The 14,669-nt window shown below is 37.9% G+C and overlaps 2 protein-coding genes across 2 annotated transcripts in view; one reads left to right on the forward strand and one right to left on the reverse strand.

Moving 5' to 3' along the window:
• The window catches only part of vps13c (vacuolar protein sorting 13 homolog C), a 167,404-nt gene extending 153,983 nt beyond the window's left edge, over positions 1 to 13,421 (reverse strand). The window contains exons 1-7 of the mRNA XM_048617031.1: positions 13,328 to 13,421; positions 12,732 to 12,901; positions 11,795 to 11,948; positions 9,123 to 9,202; positions 8,281 to 8,340; positions 3,764 to 3,935; positions 1,377 to 1,493 (exon numbers count right to left, since the gene is read on the reverse strand). Of these exons, the coding sequence (XP_048472988.1) occupies positions 1,377 to 1,493; positions 3,764 to 3,935; positions 8,281 to 8,340; positions 9,123 to 9,202; positions 11,795 to 11,948; positions 12,732 to 12,901; positions 13,328 to 13,421 (847 nt within the window). The remainder of the gene's footprint in view (positions 1 to 1,376; positions 1,494 to 3,763; positions 3,936 to 8,280; positions 8,341 to 9,122; positions 9,203 to 11,794; positions 11,949 to 12,731; positions 12,902 to 13,327) is intronic.
• Positions 13,422 to 13,853: 432 nt separating this feature from the next.
• LOC125487077 (intermembrane lipid transfer protein VPS13C-like) overlaps positions 13,854 to 14,669 on the forward strand; it is a 26,225-nt gene continuing 25,409 nt past the window's right edge. Inside the window, exon 1 of the mRNA XM_048617032.1 lies at positions 13,854 to 14,051. Within this exon, the coding sequence (XP_048472989.1) occupies positions 13,854 to 14,051 (198 nt within the window). The remainder of the gene's footprint in view (positions 14,052 to 14,669) is intronic.

Below are 14,669 nucleotides of genomic sequence, written 5' to 3' on the forward strand. Positions count from 1 at the left end.
GACGTTTCGGGCCTAGACCCTTCATCAAGGGTCTAGGCCCGAAACGTCAGCCTCTCTGCTCCTATGATGCTGCTTGGCCTGCTGTGTTCATCCAGCCCTGCACCTTGTTGTCTCGGATTCTCGAGCATCTGCAGTTCCTACCATCTCTGATACACTTTTATGTATTTGGTAATTCAGAACATGAATATTACTCAAGAGGGTGATGCTGCCAAAGCTGTTTTTCTTATTCTTACACTCATTAGGGAAAATGCAAGGAAGCCAAATTTCAAATCATCATAATTTATACTGCAAGAGATAAGGGTAGTTGGTAAGGCAACTCAGTGGTTGAGGCACTGCCATGGATGAAGCAACAAGGAATTCAAAATAAAACTTCTAGCCTTCCATGTAATTCTGTGATTGGGAAGCAATCCTGAATGTGCTAATAGATAATGCCATCGCACAATGTTCGCACTGCTGCAATGATGTTAGGTACACTGTTTCTCATTCTTAACTCAGCCAAGGTTAAGGAATATCAGCAGTTAGATGGCATTACTTGGGAAAAAATACTTGCAAGTAGTAGTGTTCCCATGCATCTGTTGCTTTTGTCCTAAGTGGCAGAATTGAAGGGCTTGGGAAGTGCTCCTAAAGAAGTCTTGACAAGTTGTATGTATTTTAAGGATACATAGCATCAATCCCTACATGGCAGCAGTGGCAACAGCGCATTTTAAGTTGATGAACAGGGGAGGTATTTAAGAGGGCTGCTTAAGTTTCCAATCATATATTTTCAAATGCAGAGGGCAGTTAAGAATCAAACACATTGCTGTAGATCTGGAGCCACATGTTGGTCAAGCCAAGTAAGGCAGTCAGATTTCTTTCATGAAAGGACCTTGGTGAACCAAATGATTCAATTCCAAACAAAGACAGTTTAATATCATCACAACAGGTAACAGCTTTACACTGCAATTTATTCATTGAATCTGAACGCCATTAGCTGCTGTGATGGGCTTAGGACCCGTGCCCCAACAACATTAGTCTGGGTTTTTGAATTATTAGTCCAGTGACATCACCACATCTCCATCTCCTATTAACCGATCTGATATAAGGAACATATTCATGTTATAGCCAAAGTGATGCACATCCATGACAAAACGTTTAATAGATTTAAATTATTCTTAAGACAAGCTGTTTCTAAGCATTGTCTGCCTACGAATGTAAGAAACAAGATCAGACAAAGGCCATTCGGTCCATGAAAGCTGCTCATATACTATACAAGATCATTGTTATAATTTTCTACCTCAAACCCAAAAATTATAGCAGTTAAATTCTCCAGGGAAATTTGAATGGTGACAAAGAAACAATAGATCATAATGTTGGTTCTCACTCAATGTAGGTCTTACCTTGTACTCTAATGTCTGCAATATTGCACTTCTCATCACACACAGCCACATTAAATGCATTCATCACTGCAAACATCTTGAAAACAACCAGGTCAGCATCCTTTGAGCTTTTCAAAACTGCCAAAAAGAGAGTGACAAACTCAGACGCCTTTTTTTAATTAAAATCAAACTTATACAATCAAGAAAAATACTTTAAATAAAAAGTTACTTCTTCTTAAAGAACACTTTGGCAATAGGTAAACAGTTTATTTACAGATATTAATGATTTGACTCTATGTTCTGTTCCATGCACAGGATGAAAGCATGATCTCAGAGATAAGATATACCAGCCATGAAAAATTAAGTGTGTGTGAGTAAAGGATGGTTAGATTGTTTTTAAGGGATACAGAGGTACCCCTGTCGGTGGTAAAAGATTGATTTACTGTTCTGTCAGGTGGCACAGCAAAGAAGCACAGTAGGTTGTTTGATAGGCTGTAATTATTGATTGGCCCTAATTGCTGCTGGGCTGAAGACAGAGACGGCTACACAGTAAAGAAACAAGAATTTCATGGTTCAACATTGCAAATAGACACAAACCTCCAAAGGAACTGAAAATAGAGGTGGGAGGAAGAAAATGTATATATTCTGATATTTGTTCCTGTAACAAACAGAAATAATTGAGCAATATAAAAGTTAATATTATTTATTTAATTTAAAGTATTCACAATCCCTTCTAGGGCAACACTTCAAAAAAGTAAGTAAGTTCCCTTCTTATAGCCAATGCTAGTTTCATTTGCACGTGGACACGGAACATGTATGAGCTGAACTCCCAACAGATTGAATGCGCATCAACTGAGATGTAGTAACGAACAAAGAAAAATATTGCCAAGACATTTGTCTCAAACTGAATACGATCTTACGATTCAACTCCACTTCCCCACTATTTCTTACCCATTGATTCTGAGGGACCAAAAATCTGTTTCTCAGCTTTAAATATATTGAATGAAGATACATCTTCAGCCTTCTTAGGTATAACACTCCAAAGGTTGACAAATCTCTGAGCAAAGAAATTTCTCACCTCCCCTATCCAAATGATCACGCCTTATCTTGAAGCTGTCTCTGATGATCCAGTTTCCCCAGGTAAGGAAAGCAACCTCTCAGTATGTTATTTGTCAAGCCCCTTCATAACCTTAAAAACATATATCGCTAGCAAATCTCAGCAGGTCTGGCCACATCAGTGGGAAGAAAGAGTTAATGTTTAGAATCTGGTGACTATCAGATTAACTCTGCTTTCTTTCCATACATGCTGCTAGACCTGCTGCGTTTTGCCAGTTTTTGTTTAAGATCTCCAGCATCCACAGTTCTTTGTTTTATTTTGTGCTTCATAATTTTGAATGTTTCAGTTGGATCACCTTTATGGTCGATGTACCATGGTCATATATCATCGAATTAAATTTGAAATTGTTTGGCCACGAGATGATAAATTAAAACTGGAGAAAATGCCAGCCAGATGAATATATCTTTGTCACACAGGACCCTACCTAATGATGAGTCAGGACTAGGCAAGAATCAAATCATTGTTTGCCAAGTTGCTATTTCCTTAATTAGATAATTATGACATAAAAACTCTCTCATTTAAAATGAAACCAAATTCCAAAATTTGCTTCAAGCATTAATTACAGCATTAAGCTTGAAAATGTCTCTTTAAAGCGATCATGTTTTCAAAACCCTGTCAGTAAAGTGGGTGTGGAGGCGGCTCAAACAACATATCTACTCATTTTACTACACAAACACAAAATACAAACATCTCAATGCAACTGCAAGTAAAAGTGCTAATGAACTCACATGAGGAAGAACTAACTTGCATTTATACAATTAAAACCAAGAAATGCAGATGCTGGAAATCTAAGATTTAAAAAAAGCTCTGGAGAAACACAGCAGGTCTTACTACATCTGTAGTGAGAGAAACAGAGTTAATATTCAGTCCAGGGGTGAGCTTTCATGAGGTTGTCATTACTAAAAATGCAAACACAAAGGGTTCCATAATCTCTTGATGCCCATAGTACTACACATTCAAGGAATTACGTCTAAAGTTCATCCACTGTTAAATAGGGAACCACCAATGGTGTTGGAAAGATTCTCTCTCTCTATTCCATAGAGAGGGCATCATGCTCTCTGTAGCTAGCCGGGAATAAAAGTCAATGCGGCTACATTGGCACCAGAATCCAAGATCAAACCTCAACTTGTCGTAACTTCCAGAAACGAAAATGTAACGAAGAATATCTGCTCTTAAAAAGTGAAGCAAATCTCATGCTCAGCTTGGCTAATTGCAATTTCACTCCACTTGCATAATTATTCCAATTCATCAATAAACAATTCTTACATTAAGTTCTGCTAATGCCATGTACCTGATTTTGAGGTAACCCCTTTATTGAGTTCCTGCTCCTGCTGTTGAGATTTCGTTTCACGATCTCTATCAATTGAACTCATGTCAGCTGATGGGACTACCACTGTTAGGAAATTGATGGTTGAAAGTAAAGCTTTTGCATGCAGAAGGAAGTTGAGTGAAGAAAACGTGACCTGTTGACAAGACAAAATAAGAAGGTCATCCATTTGGTATAATTATACTAGATTACAGCAATGCATTTCAATCAAACTTTAAACTGAATAGATCTAATGTTCATTTCTGTTTTTTTACAATTACTTTTGTAATCTGTAGATTTTGTCTATTATATTCATACCATTCAAACATTAAAAGCCTCCATTTGAGAAAAGCGTAACTATCACTCTCAAGAGCCATTCTAGGGAACCACTTAATCACAAAAATGGAAAGCACATTTACAACCTAAACAGAAACAGATTTAATTTCAAACCAGGAAAGAATCAGCAGACTGTTTTGGGAAGACACGGAGTGAGGAATGGAAATGGAGACAGAACTGATCTTCAATGGATAATTTGCGTATTTTTATATTCATTCATGGGATGCGGACATCACTGGCTGTGCCAGCATTTATTACCTTTCCCTAGTTGGCCTCAAGGCGGCAATGGTGAACTGTCTTCGTGGCCTGCAACAGTCCATTTGCTGTAGGTACACTCACAATGCCGGGAGGGAGCTCAAGAATATTAACCAAGCAGTGTCAGTGGTAATTAGCAGTGCCCATGTTTGACCCGATACCACAAGACTTCATGAAGTCTGAAGTCAACGTTAAGCACTCTCAGGGCAATTCTGTACTGACTGTACTCTATTGTGTCACTTCTAATGAGTCTGTCCTACTAGTAGGACAGGAAATACCCAGGGATGATCATGTACGTCATGCCACAGACAAGAACAAGGCATGATTCCATAAGTATGATGATGTCAAGCCGTTATTTGACAAGTGTGCAAGACAGCTCTCCCACATTTGGCACAAGCCTCCAAATCTAAGCAAGGAGGAGCTGGAAGCAGTGGGAAAGAAAGGAGACTCAACACGAACGTTTACTACTTTTACTTGTGCTCAGTAAAGGTCCATGCTATTATAACAAAATAAATCAGAAGATAAACATGTGCTACATTGGAATCTTATCTGTACTCAATTCATATCAAAAATTAATCTGACTGACTTAAAAGTTAGGTTTAAAATTGCAACAGGTGTGTAAGCGATATATCATAAAGAACAGGTGAGACAGATTACAAGAAATAATAAGATGATGAATCAGAAAAAAAACTGAAATGTGAAATTAAAGAAAGCTTCATCCTTACTGCAATGATCCTTTTACTACAGTTACTACTTAAATGATCTTACTACAGAATGGTTGGCTTCCCACTAAGGCCATCATTCTGTAATTGAAACTATTTAATGAAAGAATGCTCAGTTGTGCAGACCAAAAACTGAGCATCTATCGCCTCTCCAGAGAAAATAGTAACTTGTCTGATACTCCCAAAATCCAAGCAGACAGTCATCACATCCCACTGACCCAGGCTGGGAGCAAGACAGCATCTCAACATGTGGTGCTAACCTTTCACCTCGAATACTTGATTTAATTTTTCAACACACCTGATGAACACATTTCTTTTGTGCATGGTAGAGGCTTTATGTATATATACACATACATATATAACTCATTGTTAGGATGTAGGCATCACTGGCAAAACTTGAGTTAGTTATCCATTCCTAGTTATTCTCAAGCTACTACAGGCAGACCTACTTCAACAGCTGAAGCCTACATGAAGCCACACCTGGGGGTTCCAGGGGTTTGACCTAGTCATGTTCTTGTTAATACAGTCATGATAAATCAGTTGTGGAAGTTATGGACATTTGAGCTCATGGACGATGTGTCCATCAACTAGATTGCTCCATTCTGGATAGTGCCAATGTTCTTAAGTGTAGTGCCAGCTACACTCAACACTTGAGTGGAGAGTATTCCATCACATGCCAAACTTTGCTCAAAATTTCTGACCACTTTTAAAGCACGTCATTCACCGTTGAGCATCTGTCCCCTTCCCTATCGTATATTACGATAAAATATGCATATGCCATGCATGAAATACTTCAACAGTTTTCTCTTTAATTTACTTAACTTCTTTCAAAGTAATGGCAATACCACTGAATGACATGGAGAGATGGGTGTTTAATGTCTTTTCTTTATGAAGGGAAGGTATTTGATGAAACAGCTGAGGATGGTTATGCCAGGACAGAAAACTAAGAATCTTCTGCAGTGACATCCCAGAGAGAAGCAGCCAGCCATCTTTTTCTCTATGCTCATTATGACATCAACCAGTGACGACTTCTCCAATTGATTCTCTTTGACTTGAATTTTACTTAAAGTTTGACCTCAAGGCAAAACTCAGTTGAGTGGTGCTCTGATGTCAAGTTGAGAAGGGTCAGTCACTTCTGTCAAACACTTTTGAGTCAAAGATAACTGCAATTGCATCAGCTTTGACTTTTGTACTCACTAGCGAAGCTTAATCAATGGGCACTGTCATGAAAGCTCCTCCGCCCTGTAGTTGGCTTTCTGGATCTCTGGAGAGTCTAATTGGACTCAAAACATGAACGCTGTTTCTTGAGCCACAGATTCTGCCAGACCTGCTGAGTTTCTCTAGCATTTTGCTTTTATTCCTGGTACTAAACCTGACTTACTGCATTCTTCTTAGAACCAGATTGGTTGCCTGCCTTGAGGGTAACACATGCCTCCAAATTTATCTGAGCATCATACAATCAGGAAGTCACAGACATTGTGATGGAACACAATTCAGCTGCTGCTGTCGACTCAGTGCCCCAAACAGGATGCCCCATTTTGAGCTGCAAGCTTGTCCTGTGATTCAAGTTGTGTGCACACACGCGTGGTTAAAAGGTATCACTCTGTGAATTACTGCATCGGGCTATTGCTCAACTCGTACACAGGCTAGCACTCTCAGCTTTGGCATAAGACTCCAAATGTTAATGAAGAGGACTCTGTAGAGTCAAATGGGTTGAATGAGACTTCACTATCTTGTTATAATTTGATCCAGATGTCAAAGGAACTTCATTTTGACAAGTAAAATTAAAAATTGACATTACTGTAGCACACCATCACAGGCTGAAAGGCATATTATTGGCTCCCTTCATTATTCAAAATATTTGCTCCAATTCAAGTGGAATTGTGTCAAATGATGTTCTTTTAATCATAAAAATCAAAATAATTCTTTAGTGTACAGCAAACAAATGAGATCAAAATGTGAGATCTCCAAGCCGTAATAACTAAACGTTGCAGTGGAATTTCAGAGATTACTTGGGTACTGATTAATGCTGAGCAGAGTACACTTTCCAGTTTTTAACACATTGTTAAACAGACTTCATTTAGACTTGCAGCATCTAATCATTTTCTGCGATAACATAGCTACTTATGTAATTTGAATAAATGAGGCAGGTGAGATGAAGGGGAACACACCGATAACCGTTGCTGCCATATTGCGATTCAAGCAGGTATTCCCACCTTCATTTTATTTCAACACCACAAAATTCCCCACCTAATCAAATCAAAATTTGGGACTTTTAAATAGAAAAAAAAATCATCACTTGGTATACGGTATGATATTTCAGAATTTATATCGTGGGCTGAAGGGCCTGTTCTTGTCCTGTATTGTTCTATATTCTTGAAAGAAATGAAAATCAAATTTACTGGAAGGAGTGTGCTGCAACCGCCAAAGCTTGAAAAATTACAAACCTCTTTTCCCCTTAAACAAATACAAGAACAAGTGTTCTTCATGTAACTGCAGTCACAGACAGTAGACATCATCATGTTCCAGCAAAGTAGGCCGAATTCTATTTCTTTGAATGGGATGAGAGCTCATCAGAAAATTACCTCCTTCTGTGATGTGTTGTTTTATAATGCTGGCTTCAGTATTACCAGATTAAAGGCTATCCCCCTCTGTATGGTCGACTAATTTTCACAAACCACACGAAGGAATGGTATTTTAATCTGATTATTAACCTCATGTCATAAATGTCCTTTATGTAAAAAGGTAAATATCATCCCTTTGCACGAAATTATTAACGTAAATTATTACGTTATTATAGTGAATTCAACTAACATTCAAACTTGATCTACAAATTAGACCAGAGATTTTATGACACCATTCCCTTTATTAATGAATGGATTACACTTAGATGTGGGTCAAGAAACTAGGACAAAAGCTTTTCAAAAATTCTTAAATACTTAAATTATACGTAACTGAAAAAATGAAATGGGTTGACATTTACTTTTGTAAAAAAAATATTCTGAGTCAGTTTTTACAGTTCATTGTATCCCAGCAAAATCCATTCCCTTGTGAATAAAGCTCATTAGCCTAGATTTTGAAGCATTAGTCATTTTTGAAATCAAATAACAAATTTTGCAAAGAATCTTTTTCAAACCAGTGTTGTCCAGCTGGCCATCATGATGCTGAGATACGACAATAGCTGCTTACCTTCAGCATTTGTTCAGTGTTATTGTAATTCATTTTAAAATGTGGTCCATTTTTATCAGCCTGCAAAACAATATTTTTCCAAGTTAATTCTACTTCAGTACTGACATAATGAACAGCAAATACGGATTATTATCCCTCCTTAAGTTAATGATAAAGACTTGCATTAACATAGCCTTTTTCACAAACGTAATACTTCCAACAGGGCTTCACAGCCTATGAAGTAGATGTTATAACTTTTATAAATAATATTAGAAACAATATACAACTCCCATAAACAGCAATGGGATAATCACCCAAACTGCTCTGATGTTGTTGACGGAGGCAGGACATTGGCCAGAAGTCCCCTCCTATTCTTCCTAATAGTGCCTTGGGATCTTCCTCATTCACACAAGTAGGACCTCGGCTTAACTAATCGATCAGAAGTTGGTACCTCCGATAACATAGCACTCCAATTTCAAGCTTTAATAATGAAATCAGAAATTGCTGGAAAAACTCAGCAGGTCTGACAGTATCTGGGGAGAGAAATAAGAGTTAACATTTTGGGTCAAGTGACCCTTCCTCAGAACTTCCTCTTTTCTCCCCAGATGCTGCCAGACTTGCTGAGTTTTTCCAGCAATTTCTGATTTTGTTTCTAATTTACAGCATCTGCAGTTCTTTCAGCTTTTATTTTGTCAAGTTTTAATTTTTGTCTTCAGCCTTAAACCCAGAACCTTGTGAATCAGGTTAGAATGACACTGAGTTACAACCACCAGCACATATAAAGAAAATACTTCTGACTCACTGGAACCATTATATCTATAGTTTATCTTTAGGATATATTTAGTGAAAGAACTCAGAAGAACCTTAATGTATTCCACTTTCAGAAGATCTGAACCTGGCATATCAGTACAACTTATCAAGTGTAGCTTCTGATTTTGGGCATCTGGAAAACACAAAGCCATGAAATCCAGTTTTAGCACATATTGCACAAAGATGTATCAGGATTAAAACATCACTGACTAGTGTAATAGAAAGTTGTAGGTGCTTATCCAAAACCACATTCTTTCTCATCAATTAAACCACATGTGAAATTCATCTGATATGGGTTCTTAATCAATCCAAGTAGTTTTTTCAAACTCATCATAGTTTCCATCTTACTTCCACGCTATAGACCATTAAAAACATTACTGGTTGCCAACTTTGAGAAATAATTAAATGTTAAAAGTGCCCACTAAATAATGATGGCAAAAGATAGCACTCTCTCCAACAAATGCAGGTTAAGCTCATAGTCCCTCAGCCTGAAACATGCTTTGGGAGTTTCAGGCCTCTTAGCATGGAAGGAATCACGAAGCTCATGATTTTCAAACTTTTCCCACACAAGTAAAGAAATCAGAGCACACCGCAATTCACATTATGGAACAGCTAAAAAGAATTCCTCAGTAGTGTCAGGATGACAACAGCAATGAGGCAGATATAAACGGCTGGATGGCCCACTCCTGCTCAGATTTCTTCCATCAATTATTTGAGACATTGAAAAAGGTTACCAGAGTGCCATTATTAATACCCATGATTTATAATTTTTGCAAATTAGATGCCAGGGTTGCCAACTACTGAACATATTCACACAAGGTGCAAATGTACTTTTAACAAAAGAACCCAAGTTTATTGCAAAAAGGAAAAAAAAAACAGAACTTTACATGTATCAACTTGGGAAGATCTAATCATAAACAGGGGAAAGAAAGATTCAGACTTATTTCCCAGCAATATTCTTTACAGACATTTCACCCCAGTGACTCCTGTCTTCACTTTCTAATTTCTTAGACATCTGATGAGGTTGCAAGCATTTCCACTGAACAAATCTCTGCATATATCCCAGATGTGATTCTCCCTATTGCCTTCAGCGACACGGACTAACTCGCTGACTTATCTCAATGAATTCTAAGAAAAACAGTTTTTTTCCCCCAGTAGTTACTTTGACTACTTTTAAGCAGCTGAGCAGCCCAACTACTGGTGTGAACCTTTTCTTTTGAACAAAAGCTGACCGTGTCCTTTCTTTCTCTGGGTCATAAAATCTCAACTGAGTAAACACTTCAACAGCTCCCTCACCAGGCATTTACGCAAGTGCTTTGTTGAAATGCTGTTTTGACCCAATGTTTAAAATGTTTCTAGCCTTGAAATACATACCTTCATGAAATTAAAAACTAAGAACCTATTTATCTCTACTTTAGAGCCCAAGTTTGCAAATAAATAATAATAAATTATCAACCTTCATTACACCATATTGGGGTAATCAAATTATGTGTTTCCTCTGGCAAGTAAATCAGTAAGCAGACGTAATAAATTTCAAGTACCTGGCAACACCTGGGGAGACTAGCACAATTTGGTTTTCATACAGAGGGATTTCATGTGGAACATGCTACCTGAAAAGGGAGGTAGCAATCAACTTTCAGAAGACTTGAAGAGTCTTGATTTCCCAAGTTATGGGGAAAAGTAAATTAGGCAACTTCTTTAAACAGCCAGCAAGGATACAATGTGCTGAATGGTTTCCATCAATCCTGTGACTTGTTTAAACTGAAAGAATTAACTAGAGCATGTGACATGACTCAAGTCTACATAATGCACTTTTGACAACTGTACCAACTCTTTTCTCTCAACATTTTTACCCTACATTGAATGTCTATAAACACCAAGCAAAACTGGAGTGATTTTTGAACAAGGTGAATCTTACTGTCTATTTCTTCCCTGATTGGCCCAGGTTAACAACCCCAATCAGGGAGCCCCAGCTGACTGATATAAACAGGGGATTCAGAGTCTCCTCACTTCAGGGGCTGACTCTGAGCTACCTGGTCACAGTCAATGTACTGTGCACACATGAGTAAAGGGTGACTTGGTGACAGGATACCAGCCGCTCTGCAATTATTTCAAAAATGCTCAGTGAACCACATATAGCCAGGCTTCTATATGTATTGTGTAATGTATCAGTCAAGAACCTCACGAAAGAGCGATAAAGGATCCTCAGATTTTCCCTCCTCTTACTACACATACTTCAAGGCAAGCTGGCAGTTTTCACTCAGAACAATTCCACAGCAATCCAGCCTCAGCAAGGTAGAAACTAAACCGGAATATCACAGCTACTTGGCACGATAAATTACCAAACTGAACCTGTGTTATGATCAAACACCCACTAGAGTACAAACTATTTGGTGCATATATATTTGAATTTCACCACCTACTTAGAAATATACAAATGTTAGAAAGAGTTTTCAAATTTAGGATTCAAGTTGAGGTGATTTTGACATTACCGGGAAGACATAAAAAAGCTTGCTCAAAGTGGCCAGAGTTATTAGTTAGATTCTCCAAAAAAAAAAAACACGAGCTGTTCAAAAATCAGAATTGCGTAGTTCATTTTTTTTTTTATTGCTGATATTAAGAAGTTTGAGGTTCTGTTTGTGAAATATATTTATTGCCTTCCTTCAAAACATTCAAAAGGAGCTTAATTTATTATTTGGGGGAGTTTTAAGAGGTAAATACTCACCAGGAGAGTCACAATAGTCTAACGTGATTTTCTTTAAATATGATGTAGATGTTAAATGAAATGTTCTGATGTTCACTTCAGTCCCCAGTTGAGACACGCTAAAAGCGAGCAATGGCTTCTCCTGGTCTTCTTGCCTTGTTAATTCAACGACAACCTGCAAGAAAGTTACCAAAATGTTACTCAACATAACACAATGGCACGAACGGTACTCACTTGCTCAAATAAGTACACACTTCAAATTTACATGTAGTTTTGGTCACCTTGCCAGCAACATATAGGATAGAGAGCCATAAATCTTTCACATTAAAGCCACAAGTCTGATTTTTAATACAAATTTCAAGTAATTTGCCATTTCACCATGTACCAGAGTTTGACAGGGAGGTGTTGAAAAGAAGCACGAGTATCTTTTCTCTTGATTACAATCTACAATAAATAAAACTGGCTAAAGGGTCTTATTAGAGGTGATATACAAGTGATGCTTCTTTCACCCAAGTCTATAACATAATTCTCAATCACACATCAAAAATAAATGAGACCCAGACAGTAGGATCACTGTATTATTGGTCTGGACCAGATATTCTGGAAGATTTTAAGAAAAAAAAGTTATAATCCTTCTTTCAACACTCACTACGATTATTTTCAAAGCAGCACCAACAGGTTTCTCTCCTAGCCTACAAACAGAGAATGGTGCACAGCACAAGAGAAACCAGAACTAATCTATAGAAATGCCTTAAAGCAAAGAGCTACATTTCAAGAACAGTCCGTACTACTTGAACCATTCTTATAAGCATGACCACCGATAGTCAAGCCATCTACTCCAGATAATCCATAACAATTTACAAAAATGTAATACTGATACAAAGGCAAATTTAAATGTGCGCACAAACAATGGAAATACAAATGAGCTCAATGCTAACATGCAGAAAATGTTTGATACCTCTTTCACTTCGAACTTCAGCTGGAGATCTGTCAGTTCCTCACAGAGACTCTCAACATCCTCTTTCTGACCTGGATAGGGCTGTGCATCGCCAGCTCCCATTACGAGTTTGCTTGGCAAGTCAGCTTCTTCCTTTGCGTCACAGAACTCTTCTTCGGATTCCAGCGAACCTAAAGCACAAGATTTGCTTATACTTAAAAAGGAAACAAGAAACTGTGATTATTTCAAAAGAGTATTACTCTAATTACTCCAGATACAAAACATTTGCAGGCAATAAGCAAAGCAAATCAATTATTATGTTATCTCCGAGACCAAGCAAAACTTTATAAAATCAGACAGCTAAAGTTTAGAATCCACAAATCCATCACTGGTCTTGTAAGTTTCTTAACCAAAAGTAAAACCAACTGAGAATGTGGACATCAGGTAGAAATTAATTAATAATTTGAATGTTAGTAGCAATTAAGTTTCATACAAAAGTGGTAAATCACAAAAGTAATTGCGCACAAATGCATAACACCCTTCCTGTCAGCAGAGACATTTAAGCCAAATGGAAAAGTGCAGCTAGTGATACTAGTTCTGGCAAACATTACTCCCACCTGAAGTAAACTGTTGCACCATCTCAGGAGCTGCACCAACTAAAAGAGCAAGGGAAGTAGGTGCATGATAACATTGTTCCAAGTTCACCTCCATCTCCTGACTTTGAAATAAATCAGTGTTCCTTCATAGTCTCTCAATGAAAATCCTGAAATTTCCTACCCAACAGTATTGTAGTAACATCTTGACCACTCAAGCCTGCGGTATTTTAAAAAGGTCTACCACCACCTCAAAAGAAAGTGGGCATGGACAATAAAAGCCAATATAGGGAGCAATATTCACATACTGAAAGTTAATTCTAAAATCATGTTGTTATTTCTTTTTCAATGGACCTTTTCCATGACTGACAACAACACCATCGCTGTCCAGTAGTACACAAGTCTGACATGCCAGTAAATTGTATCAACGAAAAGAACACCAACTTTTGACCAGAGTCTGTCATACTGCAAACTACTCATCTCTACTATCAGCTGTACTGAAGCACAAAACAAATGGTACTTCCCTACAAGTTAGTGAAGGGTAACGAGAATGCAGAGCCCCAATGTCTTTTCCCAAGCTCAAGCAGATGAAAACACGAAAGCAGGTCGTCTGCCTCTTCACTTGGTCAAACATGTTAAACCCAGTTCAACAAATATAAAAAGCTGTTCTAGCTTATTAAAGAAAGACAGCAAGACAGAACACAGTTATGACGATCTCACTCTCGATTACTTAGAAGTTTTTCACAAGGTAATGCTGAAAACTCAGAAAATCCAACATTCAAAAGGACAAGATTCACTCACACTGAAGATCTAGGAGAGTGCAGAACAGAAATGCAAGAAATACAAGTAGACCACTGGGCCATTCAAGCACACAGAACATTTAACACAATCATTAGTTGGTCATTGACCCAAATTTTACTTCCTGCACGATCCCCTTAGTCCAAAAATCTGTCAATCGTGACCTTGAATATGATTGACAACTGAGTATTCAGTTCTCTGGAATACTCATGGAATCATGCAAGATCCTGAGGTGACGTGACATTCATGATCCTGAAAAGCTGTTTCCCCATGTGCGACAGTCTAAAACTAGAGGCCAGAACTTGACAGTAAGGTGGAGATGTGGAGAATTATTTTCCGAGGGCCACAAGTTTATGGAATACTCTTCCCTGAAGGCATGGACTGTTAAGGTTTCAGCGGCAGGCAGGAAAGCACGATCAAGGGGGAGAATGGCCTTCTGTTCCTAATTTGTTTGCTTGATTACAGAATTCTGAAAAAAAACTCAACCTCTAAGTGAAAAAATTTCCCAGTTTGGTCCAAAACAGCTGCCCCCATATCCTGGAGATAACAAGGTGTAGAGCTGGATGAA

This window comes from Rhincodon typus, chromosome 36 (genome assembly GCF_021869965.1).
Source record: "Rhincodon typus isolate 14 chromosome 36, sRhiTyp1.1, whole genome shotgun sequence".
NCBI lineage: Eukaryota > Metazoa > Chordata > Chondrichthyes > Orectolobiformes > Rhincodontidae > Rhincodon > Rhincodon typus.